The sequence below is a fragment of the Nannospalax galili genome, unplaced genomic scaffold, assembly GCF_000622305.1.
Source record: "Nannospalax galili isolate Female #2095 unplaced genomic scaffold, S.galili_v1.0 scaffold66, whole genome shotgun sequence".
NCBI lineage: Eukaryota > Metazoa > Chordata > Mammalia > Rodentia > Spalacidae > Nannospalax > Nannospalax galili.
In genome coordinates this window covers 1,825,958-1,847,102 of record NW_008356058.1, presented here as the reverse complement: position 1 = coordinate 1,847,102, position 21,145 = coordinate 1,825,958, and the positions used below count along the sequence as shown (strand labels likewise).

Below are 21,145 nucleotides of genomic sequence, written 5' to 3'. Positions count from 1 at the left end.
TAGACTGGATGCGTTTCTGCAGTAAGGAAAGCTGTTTGGTACTCCAAAACCCTGCACAGTTCAGACTGTTTTAAGACTGAGTTCTTTTAGGTGTGCATCTGTCCCCTCAACTTGACTGGAGAACCTCTGTAATCAGTCAAGTGGTCATCAGACTGGTGGCCAAGCCTTGTTGCCACCAGTGGTTTTACTTGGAGGTGACCAACTCATCTGTCTTCAGGACACCAGCACTGCTGCCATTGCCCAAATCCCCATGCAACTATGGGTTGTGGGAGGGCCCACCCTGGACCCTTCAGAGCACATCCATTTCCATAAGGCATTCAAGGTCCTTCTGTATGTATTTCCAGGTTCTTGGCTCCTGGGGCCCATCTGCCAATGCTCTACCCAGCTACAGGCACGTTTTTCTCTGCCTTGGGGGTTCTAGGAAGCAACAAGCAAATGTTGTTTATAGCCCTGCATGGCTGGAGAGTGGCTGAAGGGGGTTCTCTATGATTGGAAACTCTTGTCAGTTTCCAGGGAAGAGGGAGGGGCTAAAAAGGAAGAGGGACACTGCTAGTAATCTTCCCTCCTCCGAAATCTAAAGCAGTAGCCAGAAGTTCCTGAAAAAGTGCTGGTTTTCTGAGGTAAATTTTACCAGAGTTGTTATAAATTGTGGTTTTCTGGCTTTGAGAAGCTTAGGGGTACAAGGAGATTATCAACACCTGGGGGTGGGGTTCTGAAGTAAATAAGTTCAGGTTTTGATTAACTACAAGTTAAGTATTTGCTTTGTGGATTATCGTGACCTATTTGCAATACTGATCCACTTTCTGCCCCCTGTGCCTCTGGGCATTTTCTACTGCAGCATGGTAAATGTACTCAAGAAATATAAACTAATTTTTATATAAGGCTGGGGGCTGAGATAAGAGGGAAAGCAAATGGGTAGCCAAGATATTCACATAATATGTTCCTAACTCAAGTAGAAATGATTTTATATCATGGCTTCCTTAGGATGATTCAAGCCTCTCTTTTCTTATGTTCAGGAAGTTTCATTAATAACTGATTTATTTTTTATTTTTTTAATTTATTTTGTGTGTGTGAATGTTATGCCTGCATGTAAGTAAGTGCACCCATGCTGTGCAATGCCTACGGAGGACAGAAGAGGCTGTTGGATCCCCTGGAACTGGAGTTACGGACAGTTGTTAGCTGCCATGTGGGTGCTGGGATTCGAACCCAGGTCTTCTGCAAGAACAGTCAGTGTTCTTAACCTCTGGGCCATCTCTCCACCCTGATTTCTCTTTTTTAGCACTATACTGTTGTTTCATTTTCTCTTTGACGTATACCACACGTGTATAATCTCTCTCTTCTTCCTTCCCTCCTTCCTTTTCTTCTTCCCCTTCCCCCGTTTCTCCTTCCCCTCCCCCTTCTTCTTCCCTGATTTTTTCCTCCACATATATCACAGGTGTACCATAGATGATCGTGTCACCAGGGTAGCCTGGCTAAACCGCAGCACAATCCTCTATGCTGGGAATGACAAGTGGTCCATAGACCCTCGAGTAATCATCCTGGTCAACACGCCAACCCAGTATAGCATCATGATCCAGAATGTGGATGTATATGATGAAGGTCCATACACCTGCTCTGTGCAGACAGACAATCACCCCAAAACCTCCCGGGTTCACCTCATAGTACAAGGTAAGTCACAGATAGCAGTGGACTGGGAGAGTGATCTTGGTCTTTGTACTCATGTATGAAGACACAAAGGTCACTTTCCTCTAATGAATCCATGCATTGGGAACTGAGTGTCTTCTAGAAGTTTTCAGTTCTAGCTATCCTTTTGTTCTCATCAGTAAGTTGTTTTGCACACACTGGCTGTTTTGCACACACTGGCTATTCTGCACACACTGGTTGCTTTGCACACAGTGGTTGTTTTGTACACACTGGCTATTCTGCACACACTGGCTATTCTGCACACACTGGTTGCTTTGCACACACTGGTTGTTTTGCACACACTGGCTATTCTGCACACACTGGCTATTCTGCACACACTGGTTGTTTTGCACACACTGGTTGTTTTAAACATACTGGTTGTTTTTCACATATTGGTTGGACCTTCTTAAGAAATGATTTTCAGAGCTGGTGCAAAGCTCAGACACAGGTATTATTCAGTCCTTTATTTTGCTAAGACTTGTTTCATAAAAAAAGGTTAATGTTGATAAGAAACTGGCCACATGTGTCCTGAACAAGGCTCTGGGTTCTGGCATTGGGTCCTCTCAGACATAGCCACTGTGTTTATGCTTCCACATATCCCCACAATAGAGCCCAAATGGACATTATCAGAAGAGTGTCTGAGCATCCGCTCCCATTCTACTTTTTAAAAACTGAATCAGTGTATCCCAAACACAGTGGTATCACATGTATTTTTGGTAGTTTTTAATTTATATTACATTTTCTAGTTAAAAATGAAATTGAAGCAATGTCATAACCTCAGATATCAGATATGAAGTATTACAAGTTAAAAAGACCTGCAGATACAAGTTATAAGAATCTGAAGACGATTTTAAGTAAGTCAGGAATGTAAAGGAGCTTATTGTGAACTGTCCCAATTGCCATCACTGTAGAAAGCATTTTGTCATAATAGGACTAACTTACAAATAGAAGAATTCCATCTCCAAATAACACACCCTTCCTCCAATGACAGGTTTTAGGTGGTCTTGCTCAGAACATCTGTGGCTGATATCTTAGAGAAGAGACATCCTGTGAGTTCGCAGTACAGGACTTGGTGTGTGACTTAGTATTTATCAACTCCATCTTATCAGGTTCTTTTTGCAATAAAGTCAACTGATTTTTCTTTGTTTTTATATTGAGATTATAAATGTATATAGCATCCTTGTATAGCCAAGAGATTTTTCTCATCTCTTCTTTAAAAAAATTTACTTTTATTTTATGTGTGTGAATATTATACCTACATGTATGTAAACACCAGTGCTATGCAGTAGTGCCCATGGAGGACAGGAGTGGGCATCAGATCTCCTGGAACTTGAGTTACAGATAGTTGTTAGCCACTATGTGGGTGCTGGGATTCGAACTCCAGTCTTCTACAAGAACAGCCATTGCTCTTAAGCACTGAACCAGCTCCCCAGCCTACATCTCTGCTTTTTTGAAAAATAAGATGTAGCTCATTTCAGTTAGTTTCAAGAACACAGTTGATGGGGTTAATGTCTCTCTACTCTTCCTTACTTATACCATTTTGGATTCCCATTCTTTCCTTTGACTGAACAACCATTTGTCAATTCCACATGTACCTCTGTGGGCCATTTGCAGTGGCGTATTCAGCTGGAGATCTGTTTCCTGCAACTTGCCTCCCCCAGCTCCTGGGAGAGCCACAGTGCTGAAGGTTGACTTCTCTGCAGCTTGGGGGTTCTCCTTCCTGTCCCACATGACATCAGAGACACACAGGGATCTGCCATGAGATAGGCATCTATAGATTCAGCTGGTTCCTTCACACTGTCCATATGTATTTCAACCACAGACAGGGGATTGATTGAGAATCACCTCTTGGAGACTCAAGATTGGCTGCTATCTGGAACTAAAGGCATGGGCATGATTGACATTTCTACAGGGACAGTGAAGACACTGTGTTAGAAATTGGAATCTCAGGTAGAAAATAAAAAATACAACCTTGACAATCCAGATTGACTTTATAGAACCAATGAGGGGTGGATAGCTGACCAGTGGGATTTGGTGCAACAGTCACACTGGTCAGGGAGCAGAGCAGTTTAAATATGTTCACATGTGGAGATAGAGTTATGGGGATTGGGTAGGGGTGTTTGTAAAGGGCATAGGGTCCACATTGTTTGGAAGGACTTGTTTACAGAACAGGAATGAATTTACAGTTGGGGGCATTATGTTTCAGGGCCTCTAAAATTATGAGGGCTGGGAGGACTGTGGCCACCATTGCCTGAAGGCAAAGGGTCCAGCTCTGGTATACTAAATCAAGCTGTGTAGAGAGATAAGTGATGGGATGATAAGTTGATAAGTCTCATGGGCCTTCTGACAAAGGAGGGCCAGAACCTGTCCCTTATCAGAAAGAAGGAAAAGGAAAAATGGCTTAAGGGGATTAGGGAGAAGCGAGGGACCCATGATATGCCCAGTCAGCCACGGCATTTAATAAAATAATGGTGTGTTCTATACATGTTTCTTTGGCAGGGCTGTAGAGTTATAGATCATCTACATATTGCAAAAAGTGATTGGGTGAAGGCATAAGGTAGAAAGATACATTTGTAGGGCCTGGCCAAAATAGTGTAGACTGTCCCTAGGGCAGGATTGTTCAGGTATTTAGTTTGTTAGTATCCTCCCAGATGGAAAAAAAGAGGCTAAGAGTTGGGTTCAGGAAAATAGTAAAAAAAATGTGTGTTTTAAGATCTGGGAAGAGAAGTGACTGGCCTGAGGAGAGATGGTCGATAAGAGGGTTTAGGGGTTGGGGACCCCTGGATTAGTGGGGATAATGATGTTACTTATTTTCCTGAGGTCTTGGACTAGCATGTATGAGCCATTCAGTTTTTTGACTCCCAGGATGGGGTATTATGGTGAGAATTTATGGAAGTGATGAGGCTGGTTTTCAGTGAGTGAGTGATGAGAGGTTGGAGGCCTCTGCAGAGAGCAGGGCAAAGTGGATACTGGACCTAGGTGATATAGGAGTTGGGGTCCCTTAAGGAGACCTTGACAGGATGGTGGTGTTTGACATTTGTTGGGTTGTCAATATCCCAACCTGGGGATTGACCTTATGAGGGAGTGGTCTTCAGAGATGGGACAGATCATGCCAGCCAGGCCAGAGTCTAATGTTAAAGAAAAGATAGTTGTTGAATTAAAAAGGGGAGGTGTAGGGTGGCCCCAAGTATTTTTTAGTAAATCCCATCTTAAGTGGGACATGGAGCATTTGGGCATGACAAAGGAGTGTGATGTAGTTAATTGTTCTAGTGTACAAAGGACCTTAGGGGTGAGCCTAGGAAGGTAGGGATGCCCCAAACTCCAGTTACAGGAGTGTGGGAACTTGAATAAGGTCCTGACCAGGAGGTGAAGAAGGAAAAGGACACCCAGTGTCGACCACAGAGATAAAAACCCGGCCTTCCTTGAATGACTCATTGAAGGCATGTGGACCTGCGCCACCTTGTTCTAACAACTGGAGGCTGGAGGGATTGTTACTGGAGGGAATGAGAATCACCAAATATAGGCCTTGACAACCATGGAGGCAGTCCATCTTCCAGTGGCCCCGCAGTTCGAAGAATAGACAGGGAGCTGCAGGTTTAGGCAAGCCTTTGCCTTAGTGGCCTTACCTGCCACAGTGGAAGCAGTCTCCAGGACAAGTCCACTGGGAGGATGTGGGACTGGGGGTATCCTTCTGAAGTAACCAGTTCTGGAAGGTTAAGCCATGACTTAGTACTTGACCTTTAAATGTTTTTCCTTTTCCCTTTTCACCTCATCTTCTTGATATTAAACACCTTAAACACTACGTTTAAGCATACCTATTGGAGGGGGGCGGGGGTCTCAGGTCCCTGTTCTAGCTGTCATAATTTTTTTTGGATATCAGGAGCTGAGTGGCTGAAAAAAAATCGTTGTGAAGGAAAAGGGTGTCTGCAGGGGTGGAAAGATGTAAATTGCTATGTTTGGTAAGTTGGGTCGTGAACAGGACTGGCTTTTCCTATATGCTCTGTGCTTTTGGTTTCTTCTGATTTTGTCATAGTTAACATGTGTGGGGTATTCTTTTGCATGCAATTTAGGAGGTAAGTGACCATATGGTTGACACAGAATTTACCCACATTGTTCAGCTTGGTAAGTCCTGCCAAACTCAGCACTGGGAAGGGTATCATCCACAGTGGGGTAATGGGTATTGACCTTTAATTGACCCAATGCGAGGTGGCTAACTGACCAGTGCGAATCAGCACAGCATCCACAAGGGTCAAGCCACAATGTAGTTTAAGTATGTTCATGTGTGAAGATAGAGTTATGGGGGTTGGGCAGGGGTGTTTGTAGAGGGCTTAGGGTCCACACTATTGGGAAAGATGTGTTAGTAGAACAGGAATCACTTTACTGTTGGGGGTAGTATGTCCTGGGGCCATATGCTGTAAAGGGCTAACATTGCTCTAATGAAGTCCATCAGCAGGAATGATGATGGGTTATGACCGGGGTCAGGGGTTGTTTTTTTGTTTTGTTTTGTTTTTTGGTGAAATCTCCCTTTAAACTGGATGAGACTAGTATTTGGAGACAGGCTGGAATATCCCACTTCCTGCTTGCTTCTTGGGCCTGGTTCCACAGGAGCTAAAATCATCAGTGCTGAAGGTAGCACCTCCATGGTTTTCAAAACATCACTGAATTCACATCCAAGGAGTGTGGCGCTGAAATACAAAATAATAATGAGTGTCAGGCACTGTGCAGAAACAGGCTCAGAAAAAGGCTATTGCCATCAGGGAATAAGACAAACAGTATAATCAGATGAGAGCAGCACAGGCTATGGGAAGGGCTTCAGAGATGATGCCTTTGCAGTGTACTTTGGGTAATTCCTGGCACAGCCTGTGGAAGCCTACATTGTACTTGGGGCCGCTTAGCTTAGGTCAGGAAAAGTTTGAGAGTGAGGGTACATGTGGTAACGGCTCCTTCCATTCTAGAGGTCAGGTCCCCTAGTCTCTGCATTCCAGGGCCAGCCCTCTGTACCTCTGGCCTCCTTGTAGCCTGTAAAATACAAAAACAAGAAGCAGGTAGGTGAAGGAGGAACCTTAAGGCCTGCTCCTGGAACTCTCTACTACCCAGGAAGCCAGGGGAATGAGCCAGGAAAGCGCACTCCCTCCTGGCCAGGCTAACAATGGGGATTCCTTATAGGCGGCGGATGCAGAGACCCAGTTGCTCTCAATGCTGAGTGAAAAAGAAGTCCAAGGTCCTCCTTCTTCCCAGCAGCTATCGGCTTTTGTCCAGTCCATAGATTAATTTTTCAGACTTGGTGTTAGTTCAGGTTAGATAAAGATAATGAAAGTTTCCTAATCCTCTTAAAGAAGATTTATCTGACTGAGTAGAAAGCTTTTGGAATACAATAAGGCATGTATAAAACTGAGGCGTAATCTTGCCTTTAATTTCAAACTGCTGATGGGTATTGATTTTGCAATAAGAAAAACCAAAAAATTTCCGAGCTGCAACTTGTCTGTTTTTTAGGGGATGGTAGGACACAGGTGTTATCAGAGGGGAAATGGGGAAAACTGGGGGTACTATAACTGGGGAAGGGGAAGGAAGGGAGGGCTATACAGGGAGAGAGCGAGGACAAAAGAGGTAATACCTAGGTGGTGTGAAAATTATTTATTTATTTATTTATTTATTTATTTATTTATTTATTTATTTTTCTCCTGCTGTACTAGGTCCTGAGAGATGCTGCCACAGCCCTTGATAGCTGCTAGACTATTGTAAAAGACAGTTTTGCTGCGTGTTAGCTGGGACTGATGCCCATGTCCATGTCTTTGCAAGCTGTCTTCATTAAAATCCAACCACTGTTCCCTGAGGTACATCTTAACCACTGAGGGATTCATTTCAAGTCACCACATGAGCCTGTGAAATAATGCCATCTAAACTGTATAACGAGGTGCAAAAGAAGCCCAAAGCAGTGGGGAAGTATGGCTGTGGGTCAGATTAGTCACAGTAGGAAAGTTTACATGGCAGTTCAGTTCTGTCAGGAATGAGTGTAGAAGGAACTGGAGGGACAAGGACAGGCTACAGGTTGCCTATTTCTTAGAAGTGTATGAACGTGGACTGTGAATCTGCCTAGAGAAATGAAGAGGTGCCTAAGGGATTTTGTCCAAGGCCAAAGTAAGCATTGATCCTTAATGCTTTGAAAGAGGAGCTAAATGATCACACCTATATTTTTGCATTTGGGGAAATGAAGGTGTCTTTGGTAGTAAGTGCAGAGATAGAATACTGTGGCACTCAGAAAGAACAGGTTTGTGCTTGCTAGGTTTAGGGATAAAGAAAACACGAACATTATATAGGTGTGTCAGTGTAACTTGAATACCAGAAAATGTAAGTTTGAGACTCTGCCATGTCAGGGATTTATTAGCTGGAGAGTGGTTGACTTTCTAAAGCTAACTATTCCTAGAGAACAAGAGTCATGACTTGCTTATCTGTAGCCATAACACACCACACTGAGGCATTGTTGGCACTGGGCAATGATTGTTTGTAAAATGACTCAGCAACTACAGCAGCACTGGCAAATGGTGATCCTGAGGCCTCTGCAAGCAGGCAGGGCTGGGGGATGAGTCAGATATCATCCCATGAGTTTTCATGGACAATAGTGTGGAAAAGTTTCCTGAGGGAAAGGCATCTTAAATGTGACAAGCTAAGAGATGTGTCATAACAGGGCTGACATAAATTCCGCACATGCATTTAGTACTTTGCAGAAATGGTCACAGTCTCTGTCTCATTTGATCCATACAGCAAGCCATGAGAGGCTGCAGTGCAGTGACTGTCATCTCCATTTGCAAATTAGATTCCTGCAGTTCAGGGAGGTTAGGGGACCTGGCATGGTCCCCAGTGAGTAAGGAGCAGAGCTGGGTCTCAAACCATGGCCGCATGGCTGCAAAATTAGTGTCTCAGCATTCTGCAACCCTGCTGCTGCCAACCATGCCTACTCATTTCTTTGCTCTAGCTTCATGGGAGATTTCTAAGGGTATTTTTCTTCTTCTGTATTATTTTACTTCTTTTCCAGTGCTGATATTGCCTTGTAGCAGCAGGAATTAAGGACAAAGCTCCAAAAAGAAAGTGAACAGTTAGAGGAGGACTCCAAAGTTACCATAAATCGTACAGAGTGGCTGAGAGAAAGGCAGAAAAAAAGATAATTAATTTTCTAGTAGCTTATCCCTCCAGCGGTACACATTTTAAATGTTACCATTTTATCCTATGTAAGTACTGAAAACCCTGCCTCCTTTGGGATCCAGGATCTAATTGTCATTCTAATCTTCATTAACTCTCGGCATTCTGAAACCTCACAGATCTATGAATGCTGGTGGTGTGGAGTGGGGCTATTTGTTAGGAATGCATGCAGCAGGAGAATCTGGTCATGCTTTGCTTGGGGATGTTGATATTCTCAGCCTATTCTCTTGGCTAGCTTAGAACTCAATGAGTGGTCTATAAGGTATTTATTTTCGTGTAATGAATGTCTTTTACAAAGCCTGGTTTTATGCAGAAGGTTAGAAATGAATGCTGGCCTGGGATGACTCTGTCAGTAGTGTGCCTGTCATGCAAGCATGAAGACCCGAGTTTGGATCCCTTGGTGCCCACATAAAAAGTCAGGCAGGGTCTCCTGCACCTGTAATCTTAGCATTGGAGAGGAAGCAGGAGGATCCCTGCAGCTTGCAAGGCTTCTAGTCTTCTTGAATAAGTGAGCACCATATTCAGGGAGGCATCCCATCTCAGAAAAGAAGGTGGAGAGCAACTGAGATGATATCTAGTGTATACCTCTTGCTTCCATACACATGCACACATTTGTGCACACACAGAGAGAAACAAATGATAAATAGTATTAAATTCGCACATAGGAGACTGTACAACAAATTTCTGCAATTTCAACATTGGCATAGGGTATTTTTCCTGGAACCCATTCCAGGAGGATTGGCTATTATCTGAAGTTCTATTTAGAATGGAAAGCAATCAATTGTTTCTGCCCAACCCAAGCCTAGATAGTACTGAGCTCCATTCAGCCCTGGCATAGACATATTACATACTAACCATATCTCAGTTGCTTGTGGCCTCTATTCCACAAAGTATGCATCATATTCATATTGTACAAATAAACCAAGACTTAGAAAGATTGGAACCTTGGAACCATGCTAAACAATGGGGTTAGTAAGTGTTTTAAATTCCCTTCTCTACATTTATGCATTTGGGTTAAACTTTTGGCACTAGAGAAATAGCTATCAAAATACCAATAGTCAAGGCACTTTTCATGCATTATTGCTCTTGATTATTCTTTATAAAATTTATGGAAGACAGAGCAGAAAGTTATCACTCTATAAGGCAAGACACCGAGATTGAGAGACTCAGGAGTGTTTGAATGAATTACTCTGGCTAGAAAGTGGTCAAGCACCTCTTAATGACTGGTGCTTTTTGCTGTGTCCTTCAGTATTGTGTCCTTTTGCCATACTGCTAACTCAGATTTAAACAAATGAGTAGGAAAATTTGTCATATATGAGAAGAATGTAGATTATGAGGTGCTACAGGGAAGAGAAGGTGCCGATGAGAGGGTTCTAGGGGTGAAATGTTTACAGCAAGGCCAAGCAGCAGAACCACAGTGCACATTTTTTTAGTGACTAAACCATTTTAAACTCATCCTCTATAACAATCCTTTTTTCCTTCAATTTCCCTCTCTTCGCCCAAATATTACACAGTCATTTGAATTAACATGCATAATTATGAGCTTAAAGAAAAGTAAGCAGTCAACCTGAAATAAATTTAATTTATTCAGCCTCTATTTTAAATTATAATCACACTCGTTCTTCACAGAAGCAAGGTGGAAGAGTGGAAAAGAACATGCCTGGGCCTGTGAGCACTCACTCCACAGCCCGAGCTCTGAACATTCAGGACACTGCCTCCCTGCCTTCTTTTCTTGGATTGAAGGCAGTGTGCAACATCGCTGATTTCCTCTGTGTGGGGGCAGAAGAGATGACTCAGCAGGAATAGGTACCTGTCCCCAAGCCTGATTATCTGAGTTTGAGCTCAGGAACCCACACATTAAAGAGAGAAAACTAATTCAAACAAATTGCCATTTCACATGCACAGCACTGCGTGTATGCATTGCTACACATACATACACACACAATAAAAGGAAGGGAAGGGAAGGGAAGGGAAGGAGGGAGGGAAGGAAGGAGGGAGGGAGGAAGGAAGGAAGGAAGGAAGGAAGGAAGGAAGGAAGGAAGGAAGGAAGGAAGGAAGGAAGGAAGGAAGGGAAAGAAGAGTGTATTCTGAGGCAAGGCATGGTGGCACAAGTCTTTGATTCCAGCACTAAAGATACAGAAGCAGGTAGATCTCTGTGAGATTGAGGCCAGCCTGGTCTGCGTAACAAGTTTGAGGCCAGGCAGTGCTACATAGTGAGACCAGGTCTCTAAATACATGTATAAACAAACAAACAAACAAATAATTAAATATATTCTACTGTGTGTGCACGTGTGTGTGCACATGTGTGTGTGTGTGTGTGTGTGTGTTCCATTTGGAAATAAGTTCTGAACAGGGATCTACAAGTAGCAAATTCTATGCATGTGTGCAAATGAGTGAAGCATAGAAACTAAGGATCCATAACACAAAATGGTGTAAGAAAAGTTCCCAAGGGAATGTTGACATAGCCAGGATTTTCTGCCTTCACCTACTGATGGGGCAAGGAGAAAGGTAGCTCGCCTGCCTTTCTTCATTTACAATGTCTTTGGAGTTCTTAGGCTTTGGGACCTCTTGATAGCACCATTAGTGGGGACTCTGAGCACTATTCACCTTTTTGAGAGAAAAATGTGGAAAAGAAAGGTAGGTGTGTTTGTGTGTGTGTGTGCGTGTGCGCATGCATGTGTGTACGTGTGCGTGTATGTATATGTGTGTGTGCATGTATGTGTGCGTGTGTATGTGTGCGCATGTGTGTATGTGTGTATGTGTGTGTGTACATGTGCCATGGCACAAATGTGGAGACAGAAGACAACTTTCAGGAATCAGTTCTCTTCTACCATGCGGATCCCATGGCTCCAGCTCCGGTCATCAGGCTTGGTGCCAAGCACCTTACTTACTTACTGTCTTATCATCCCTAATCTCTCTGCTCTTTATTAAACAGTGAGAGTAACTTAACACCTAAAAACACAGACGGAATCAAGAACATCATCACTGTCTTCAGAAGACCCTCTACATCCAGGGAAGGACAATATCCTGACAATCTTCCTTAACAAGAATATTAGATGTTTTTCATGGTTATGACAAAATACCTGATAAAAGCAACTTATAGAGAGATTGATTTTGGCTTACAGTTCTAGGAAATTCAGTCCATCACGGCAGAGAAGGCACAGTAATGGGAAGATGAGCTGACTGGTCCTATTGCATCTGTAGTCAAGGAAGGAAGGATGGAAGCTGATGCTCATCAGGCTCCTTTTCATTCAGTTCTGAGCACCCAATCCATGTTGAGGCTTAGTCTTCCCTCCTCAGTTAGGTAGACCCTCACATACACACCAGACCCTCACATACACACCAGACCCTCACATACACACCAGACCCTCACATACACACCCTCCTCAGTTAGGTAGACCCTCACATACACACCAGATGTTTAAAAAATCTAGTCAAGTTGACAATGAAGATTAAAGTCACACTACGCATCTGTGCATCGTCCTTCCATGCCTGACTCCCAGGTCCTTCCCTGCGTGGGCCTCCAAATGAGTTCTGCACCTGCACACTGGGAAAATTGCTAGCTCTGCTCTTGATTCTGTTAGTCAGCTGTTATCTGAGCTTGATGCCTCTGTAGCCAGAATCGAATTGATGTTCTCCTGCACCTAATCTCCCAAGTTGGGATGTCTTTCATGACATGATATATAGTTAATGACAACACAGTTTAAAACACATTTATAGAAAAAGATTATTTCTCCTTTTTTCAGACCCCAATTTCACATTATTGAGAAGAGAAATATGAGGCTTCGTTCCACTGCTTCCGAGCTAAGACCTTAACACACAAGTACTTTCATTTATACACTCACATTCACCAGTTTTCACAAGTTTCATGGCTGTTTTTACTGTGGTTCCTAGAATTCCATCCCACCTTCCACTGAACATGGAGGTCAGCTTCCATGTAGAAAAGAAATGGGTCAGTAAGCACTAGATCCTCTTGTAGCTCTTGTCCTTTGTTGACAGTGGGACTAGGGAGAACTGGTGTTTTCCAAGGTGAATGCTTTCCAAACAGGATTTGACACCATGTGAATTCCTTGCCAGAGCCAAAGGTAGCTGACCATGTCTGCCAAAAGGGTAGCCCTTCCATTGGAGTCCTGCCTTGGGAAGCATGTGGGCTTGTTCTGAGTCAAGGCAGAGAGACTCTGACAGGATTCAGAGAGGTGCTGCCAGCCTTGGCACCTGATTTGAGATATGAACAGAAGCAGAAGCCAGGAAGAGAAGTGGCAAGGCCTGGGCCTGTCATCTGCCTTGTTTGAAGTAGAATTAAATAAACAGAGCAGTCATATAAAGCCCACTCTCAGAATCATCACTGGTGTGGAGATGGAGGGGAAAATGAACTGCCTCTTGTGTTCTATTCAACTTGCATGATGCTCTTAGCTTATATTTTGAGAAGCTGGTCTGCCAATAGCTCCAATGGGCACAAAGGTCTTTTCTCTCTCACACATGGCTGTACTGTGAGCAGCAGGGCAACTGCTCCTTAGAAGGGTGAAATAGTAAATGTCTATCAATTCTCCAAATAGATTGCAGTTCATCTTGACCCTTGTGTAGTCACATCAAACCCTCCTATAGCATATTAGTTACTTTTCTGTTGCTGTGATAGAACGCTGTGATCAAGGGAATTTATAGAGGAAAGAGTTTCTTTGAACTTATGATTCCAGAGGAATTAGTCTGTCAGTGGGGCAGAATGGTGGCAGGAGGTGGCAGGAGCAGGCACAGAAAGTAAAGGCTCACATCTTCAAGCAGGCACAGGAAGCAGAGCAGCCACTGGAAGTTCCCCAAGGCTTAGGACTCTCAAATCCTGCCCCCAGTAACTCCCTTCCTCCAGCAAGACCACAACTCCTGAAACCTCCAAAAACAGCATCACAACTGGGGACAAAATGTCCAAATACTTGCAGCCTATAGGGGACATTTTCAAATCACCACATACAACAACCAAACTTCACCATCCAAAAATAGTACTTACACTTTAGAACCAGGAAAATGTAATACAGAGTAGTAACATTTTCTACAAGACAGCAAGTGACCCCATATGTGGAGCATCTGGCTTGAATTCCCTAGCCCAGTTTTAAGCAACAAGTTTTAAGCATAAGAACAGTAGCAATAGGGGCTGGAGAGATGGCTCAGCAATTAAGAACACTTCTGTTCTTGCAGAAGACCCATGTTCGAATCCTAGCACCCACATGGCAGCTAACAACTGTCTGTAACTCCAGTTCCAGGGGCTCCAACAGCCTCTTCTGTCCTCCACAAGGCATTGCACAACACACTGTATTTCTATTTTGGATTTTCACAAATATATATATAGTGTATATATATAATATATATATTTTACTAACATTCATTGTTAGTCAAATCATTTAATAGATATGATTCTATTTTCCAATAAACCTCAAGACACAGGAATAATTTTCCCAATATTTGAATGGGGAAACTGAGGATCAGAAAGGTTGTAGGCTACCAGCTGGTAAGCCCAGTGCTAGGCCTTGACCTCAGTGCAGTCTCCAGGGAAAGCCCAGACCCAGTCCCTGGGCTGCCATTCCTCTGCCTCACAGGTCTCCTCAGGAAGCAGGTCATGGGCCGTGCATGTGCTTCCTCCTCTGTGAGGCTTTGCAGCTGAGCAGCTCCAGCGCTGAGAGAGGTCTTCCTTAAGCCTTTTCTCTCCTTCCATGCTATTCATCTTGACTGTAACTTCCTTCTGAAAGCTTATACAAACATGGCATCGGCATTTGCATTTCATGATATATTCCTACCCCACTGTCTTACTTCTTGTTCTCTCCTGAGCTCTTCAGTTTGGGTGTCCCATAGCCCTCTTCACCTGTTCCACACTCAGCTTACCTTCTTTACTGCCAAAGCTCTTAATTCACATTCCTATTCATGGAAACAACAACGAAAAAAAAAAACCTTGGCTTAAGCTTTGATTCTTTTCTCTCCTTTTTCTCCTCTCTCTTCTGGTCCCTCAACTACTGCCACACTGTCAAATCCCATTCCCCACCAACCTTAGGCTGCCTCATCTTAACTGATACCCAGCATCTAATCTCTCCTTTCTTTTAAGTCATTTTAACAATGTTGCCTACACATTACTGATGCACACATCTGATCATGCCACTTAACTCATGAATTTTTAAATAATATATTTTGTTTTTAATTGACACATTATAATTGTGCATTTTTATGATGCACACTGTGACATTTCAGTGCGTGTAAACAATATGTAATGATCAGATCTGGGTAATTGGCAGATCTATTTCCTCAGACATTTATCATTTATTTGTGCTGGGAACATTCAGAATCCTCCCTACTAGTTATCCTGAAATATAAGGTGAATTATTAATGACTTGTTGGGGATAATGAAATTGCCAAAACTTTTTAGAGCATCTTTGCACATGCTGAGAGATGCAGGGACCACTCTGCCTTTTTTGTATCAGTCCTAGGTTCTCCATGTTTGTGTCCTACATACCATTACTCACATTTGCCCTGCACAGCCCCTCCTTTCCAGCACCCAACACTCCTTCCATCCCTCCAACAGTTCCTTTGCTTTGACTATTCTGTTTCTCTCTGAATTTCCAAATCCTTCACAAAGCAGTGTTCCTTGTTCGACCTCTGTCATGCAGGGAATGTCTGTATTTGTGCTCTTCAACCTGAGAGTTAGCAGAAACACATGACCAGCAAGAAGTCAAAACATAGCTACTGCAGCAAAGGTGCTGAATTCAGCCTTTCTTCATTTTAAATGAGTTGCTTTGAAATAATCACATAGAACTAGTGTCTTTCACATTGCACAGCACAATTCTAGAGTTGCTAAATCCCAAAGCCACAGAATGTCTTAGAAACTCCAATCACTAAGCAGTTGCCTGTACTGCCTTGTGATATTTTTTGCTTTTTAAATAAAATTTCAATTATTGGTTGCTTTAAATTTCTTTTCCTCCACCTTATAATTTCTTTGAAGGGCAAGAGCCAGAAGTACCTCCATAATTATCTATATAGGTACTGCTTAGGGGTGCCAGTCTAAATTAGCAGGGCCATATAAACAGCTCTTTAAGAATTTTATATTAGGTTTTACTGGTTCATAACAATAATATCAAAATATTGTAAATATACTTTAATTGGCATTTTATATAAGAATGAAGAAATTGCCAACCATTCTGATGAAAGAATCAGCATGTCAAAGGGTGACTTTGCTAGGGAACACACTGGAGATGATTGGAAGCCACACCAGGAACAGCCGCATGCCTAGATTTATTCCCTCTGTTTCCCTGTGTTTAGGATTGCCCGCACTACACTGCAGGCATCAACAGTGTATCCGCTGAATAAATAAATTCTTAGTGAAAATAGTTCATAATTTAGAGCCTCTGGGAAAATTTCTCACTCAGTCACTTTCCTTTACTGGCATTGGAAATCACCCCCAAACAAGGTGCCCCCAGTGTCTGCCCTGGCAGACAGACCTGGAAGTGCACAATCCCAGCCTGTTACAATGAATTTAATAGGTGGATTATGTGCTCTGATTGGCCAGCCAGCAGACATTAATGGCCAGTTAGCAACTGTGTTCAGGTCAATTAATTTATATTTGTATTTTGCAAACTAAAAGTTGCCCTGTTAGATTATTGATTCTTTGTCCCTGTGCTCAATTTGTTTTTAATTGCACCATTGCTGGGCCAAGCCCTCCCTCCTGGCAAGCTGGCAATAAATCTGCCACCATCTCAACAATCAACAATAAACGTGTCTCTTCATGTCATTATTAATATGTCTCTTGGATTGGTTCATTACCACGGTTAACAGTTTATAACAGGCGAGTGGCACACAGCCAGGAGGATTCCTTCTCCCAGGGGCTATTGTGTCATGGTGGGATTGATGTTCTCAGGCCTACATGTGTTGGAGAATGGGGGTCTGGGATTTAATTTAATATAGCTGGAATTCCAGCTCCCTAATCCTCTTTTTTCATAAACAGCTTTAGAAGAAGATATTGTTGAAATCGAGATTTTCTTCTCTCTTACAATTCATCTTTTCTCTTTTTACTTCTTCCTCTCCTTTTATGTTATAAATTATTCCTTAATTTCTGTTCATATAGACCTCATACTCTCTAAAAGTAATGTGACAGTTATATATACATGGGAGACTGACTGTCCTTAGGTAACTGAGCCATGCATCAGGTGGGAATTGAGGATTTTTGTGGAATTTTTGCTAGTTTAAAGCAGAAGGAGTACCCCATGTGTGATGTGTGAGTTAGCAAAGCTGCAGAAATCCTACACTTGGAATGCCACCTAAATTGAGGTCGATACTGGAAAAGAATAAGCTCTATCTTATAAGAGAGACACTCATTAATTATAGAATTGCTATTGGCTCCTTTAGTTATTAGAAGTTTTAGGGGAATGCTCAAATTCTAAATGAATTTGCAGTTTGGTATAAGAGTTCTCTGTGTCCCAGAAATGCCAAATGATACGTCCAAATGAATCTAAGCATCTTGTCCAAAACTCTGTGTGGCCTGTGTTCTTATCACAGAAGAAAACCTACACCCTCTCCAAAGCACAAGTTGCAGAGGCGAGAACATTCCAGGATATAGTGAATGGTCCAGATATAGAGATGTGACTTAATTTATTATTAGCAAAACACACACAGTTCTTGTCACATACATTCCCAACACAGGTAAAGTGTGCTTGATGAAATAGGACTTGCTGGTGAATTTGATGCTTCTGATGGTTAATATGTATAACCAAGTTGAAAGAACCTAGAATCACATAGGCGCCAAGCCTCCATGCACACCTGTGAGTGGTTATCTAGACTCGGTTAGCCTCTGGCCATGCCTCTGATGGAATATCTTGATTGGACTAGGTGAGGTGGACAATCCACCCTAAAAGTGGGCCCCATTATTCCCTGGGCAGGGATTCTAGACTGCATAAAAAGGAGACAGCTAGGTGAGCAGGTGCATTCATTGCTCTTTGCTTCCTGATTGTGAGTACAAGGTAACCAGCTGTCTCAAGCTCCTGATCATGCCTCAAGCTCTCCTGTCATGATGGGCTATAACCTCTAGCTCTGAGCCAAAATAAACTCTTTTTCTCTTAAGTTTGTTTTGCAGAGAATTTTATCATAACAGGAAAACTAAAATAGTGCTGGATATATCTTTCGAGAAGAGTCTAGTAAGTTAGGTGTGTAGGTAAAGGAGTAGAAATTGGCCTGGAACATTTAACAAAGTTGACAGTGAAGAACAAGGTGGATGGGACGCTTGAGGATATCTTAGAGGACCTGAAGTTCCTGAGCAAAGACACAATCGAAATGAAGGAAGAACAGAGAGGCGCTGTACTCAGGAGAAAGCAAAAGGCGAGTTTCAGCCAGTAGCATGATGTTCTAAGGTCACCTTTCCGGGGAACAGGAATGCTCCCCACCCATCAGAAGATGAAGCAGGTCACTTGGTGCCATAGGAGAATTAATTGCCTAGACTTCATCAAAGGCTTTGCTTTAGGAAATTAGCTCATATCACAGAAACAATGTGACATGGTAAAAAGTAAGAAACTTAAGGCTTCCTGTAAACGCATGTTGATTGGTTCACTCCTACGTTTTATTTTGTTTTTATTTATTTTTATTTTATGTGTATGAGTGTTATGCCTATATGCATGTAAGTGTGTTCATATTGTATAATGCCTGTGGAGGTCAGAAGAGGGTATTGGATCCCCTGGAACTGGAGTTATGAGGACGATTATTAACCAAAACATGGGTGCTGGTATTCAAACCCAGGTCTTCTGTGAGACCCACCAGTGCTCTTAACCACTGAGGCATTTCTTGGGCCCCCACTCCAATATTTTAAATGAATCTCTTTGAAAAAATATTCCTTTACTGTTATTACACCCAAAATAACATGACATGAAATAAAAAATAAAGTCTACGCTTTAGTTTTTAAAGGAGTTGGGGGTAGTAAAGCCTGGCTACAGCACATAGGTCTCCAAGTGCCCATTTTCAAAACCCCATGAACATGAGTGGTAAGTGACAAGCCCTGAGCCCTGGCCATGCTGAGCCAAAGTACCAACAACTGTTACAGAATCAGAGAAGGCAAAACAGCTCCTCAAGGACTAAAGCTTACCAGTCCTTGGTTCTGCAGCAGCAGGGTGGAAAGTGAGGGGGCAAGAAAATCAAAGCTCTTTTAAAAAAATGATCACATATAGAGGCAAAAGTGTCCCCACAGCAGGAAAGAAAGTGGAAAACACACCAAATCAATCACCTTAAAAATAAGACTTAAAATCTTCTACTGTATAAGATGTGGGGTGGGGGAGCAAAGAATGGGCTCAACAGCTAGAAAATGTTTTATTAAACTACATGCTGACTGTCACGGCACTCACGGGAAAATGCAATTAAGGTCAGGCCATTAAAAAGATGCCCAAGGATAGCTCTGAGAAAGACCAGGCAGCAATCAGTAGGTGCCCAGCAGCTTTCAAAGAAAACTCACTTTGAAAAAGTACTGAGCAGGAGGCAGAAGCACCTCAGACCCAGCAGAACTAAAGTGAGTGTTTCAGCCTCCTTGCCAAGAGAGGAGGCAAAGATGGCAGCTGTGGGCAGGAGAAAAGGCTGAGGAGAGAAGGACAAGTTAGACGAGAGCGGCTGCTGCCTGTGGTGTCAAGTCTGGTTCTAGCCTCATTTCATCTGCAGTGTGCTTGAGCCCGTGTCTTTGGCTAATTTGCCCCTAAGGAACATACATGTTCATAAGGTGATAATCTGTCAAACCTACAGTCACTTGAGCATCACTCTCGGCTTTTTTCTGAGTAAAGTAGACCAGGTACCTCTCTACCTGAGCCCTGTCAGTTGACAAAAGCTGGCAGCTGGGGAGTCCAGAGGTGTACACAAGTCAACTGTCCTGTGGGAGAGGTCACACTGTACTGGACCCATGACTTAAGGAACATCTGGCCTTCTCACTATAATCCAAAGAGCCCCCAGGGAACAGTAGGCAGACACTGTTCTCCCCTGGGCCTTTACCATCTGCAGTGCTCTGCTCTTTGTGAGAGGAACAGGGGAGCAGGGTGGTGGTGATAATACTGGTTTGACCTTAGTTGTCCCCCCTGAGATACATATGCTGGGCTTAGTGCCCAGCTTGGTGCTCTTGGGAGATGGTGGACACTAGGACCTGGGCCCTAACATGGGTCTTCGGGTCACTAGGGCTGCACCCTGCAAGGGAATTGTGACAGCCTGGTTGTTTCCTCTTTAGCTTTCCTTTCCTGGCCATTAGGATGTGTAGTTTTGCTCTTTCATATGCTTCCACCATGCCGTGCTCTGTCACTGAAGGTCCCAAAGCAACAGAACTCCTATCAGGGACAGGACACCCAAAATGAGGCAAATAACCTATTTTTCTTAATCCTGTGATCACTTCAGGTATTTGATATACTGACAGAAAACTGCCTAACAGACCACTGCCCTTTCTCCACCCTTCAAGGAGTCCTGTAGTGCTCACTCCACTTGTGCCTGACCAGCTACTGGCCTCTCTCTGCCCTGTGAGAAACTTCCCGGTGCCCACTTCTCCCTGCCCAGCATGGGGTCCTCCCATTCTCAACACCTTGAGATGCTACTTGATCTCAGGTCTTCTCACTTTAAAAACTTCTGGGGTTGGCTGTTACACCATGCTCTGGCCATTCCCTTTCATATCTGACTTCCCTGCCGAAACTCAGAAAGGATGGGGACAAAGTTATTACCTTCATGTGGACAGAAAGGTTTATCTCTACTTCATGGCATGGGACTAACATTGATTAGCTTCTCAAAAATACTTATTGAATGTGTCTGAGAAATCAATCAATATTTAATGGTAAAAAGGATGAAAATATTTGGTTGAAGTGAATTGAAGCAAATTGATTTAGGCATATGTAGGTATGAAAATAATCTTCAAATTACACATTATATAGATGTTATTGTAATGTGTGCCTGGTGAGGCTGAGTTTTTAATTGATATATAATAATTACATATATTTATATGCTGCAATGTGTATTTCAATACACATATACATTGTTTAGTGATCAAATCACCTCAAACACTTACTATTTGTTTGTAGTGAGAGTATAAAAACCCCTCTTTCTAGCTAGTATGAAATATACAACACACTGTCGTTTATTATAGCCACCCTACCTGGTACCATACCAGAACTTACTGCTCCTACATAATTGTGGCATGGTACCCTTTGACTAGTATCTCCCCATCCTCCTCTCCCCTTCCAAGATTTTCATGAGTATGCTACTCTGTATGCTCTTGAGATCAATCTTTCAGATT

General features: G+C 42.9%; 1 protein-coding gene across 5 annotated transcripts in view; it reads left to right on the top strand.

Moving 5' to 3' along the window:
• Opcml (opioid binding protein/cell adhesion molecule like) overlaps positions 1 to 21,145 on the top strand; it is a 1,193,276-nt gene that overhangs the window by 956,641 nt on the left and 215,490 nt on the right. For all 5 annotated transcript variants that reach the window (XM_008854171.3, XM_008854173.2, XM_008854174.2 and 2 more), the window contains one exon: positions 1,436 to 1,668. In XM_008854171.3, coding sequence (XP_008852393.1) covers positions 1,436 to 1,668 — 233 coding nt within the window. The remainder of the gene's footprint in view (positions 1 to 1,435; positions 1,669 to 21,145) is intronic.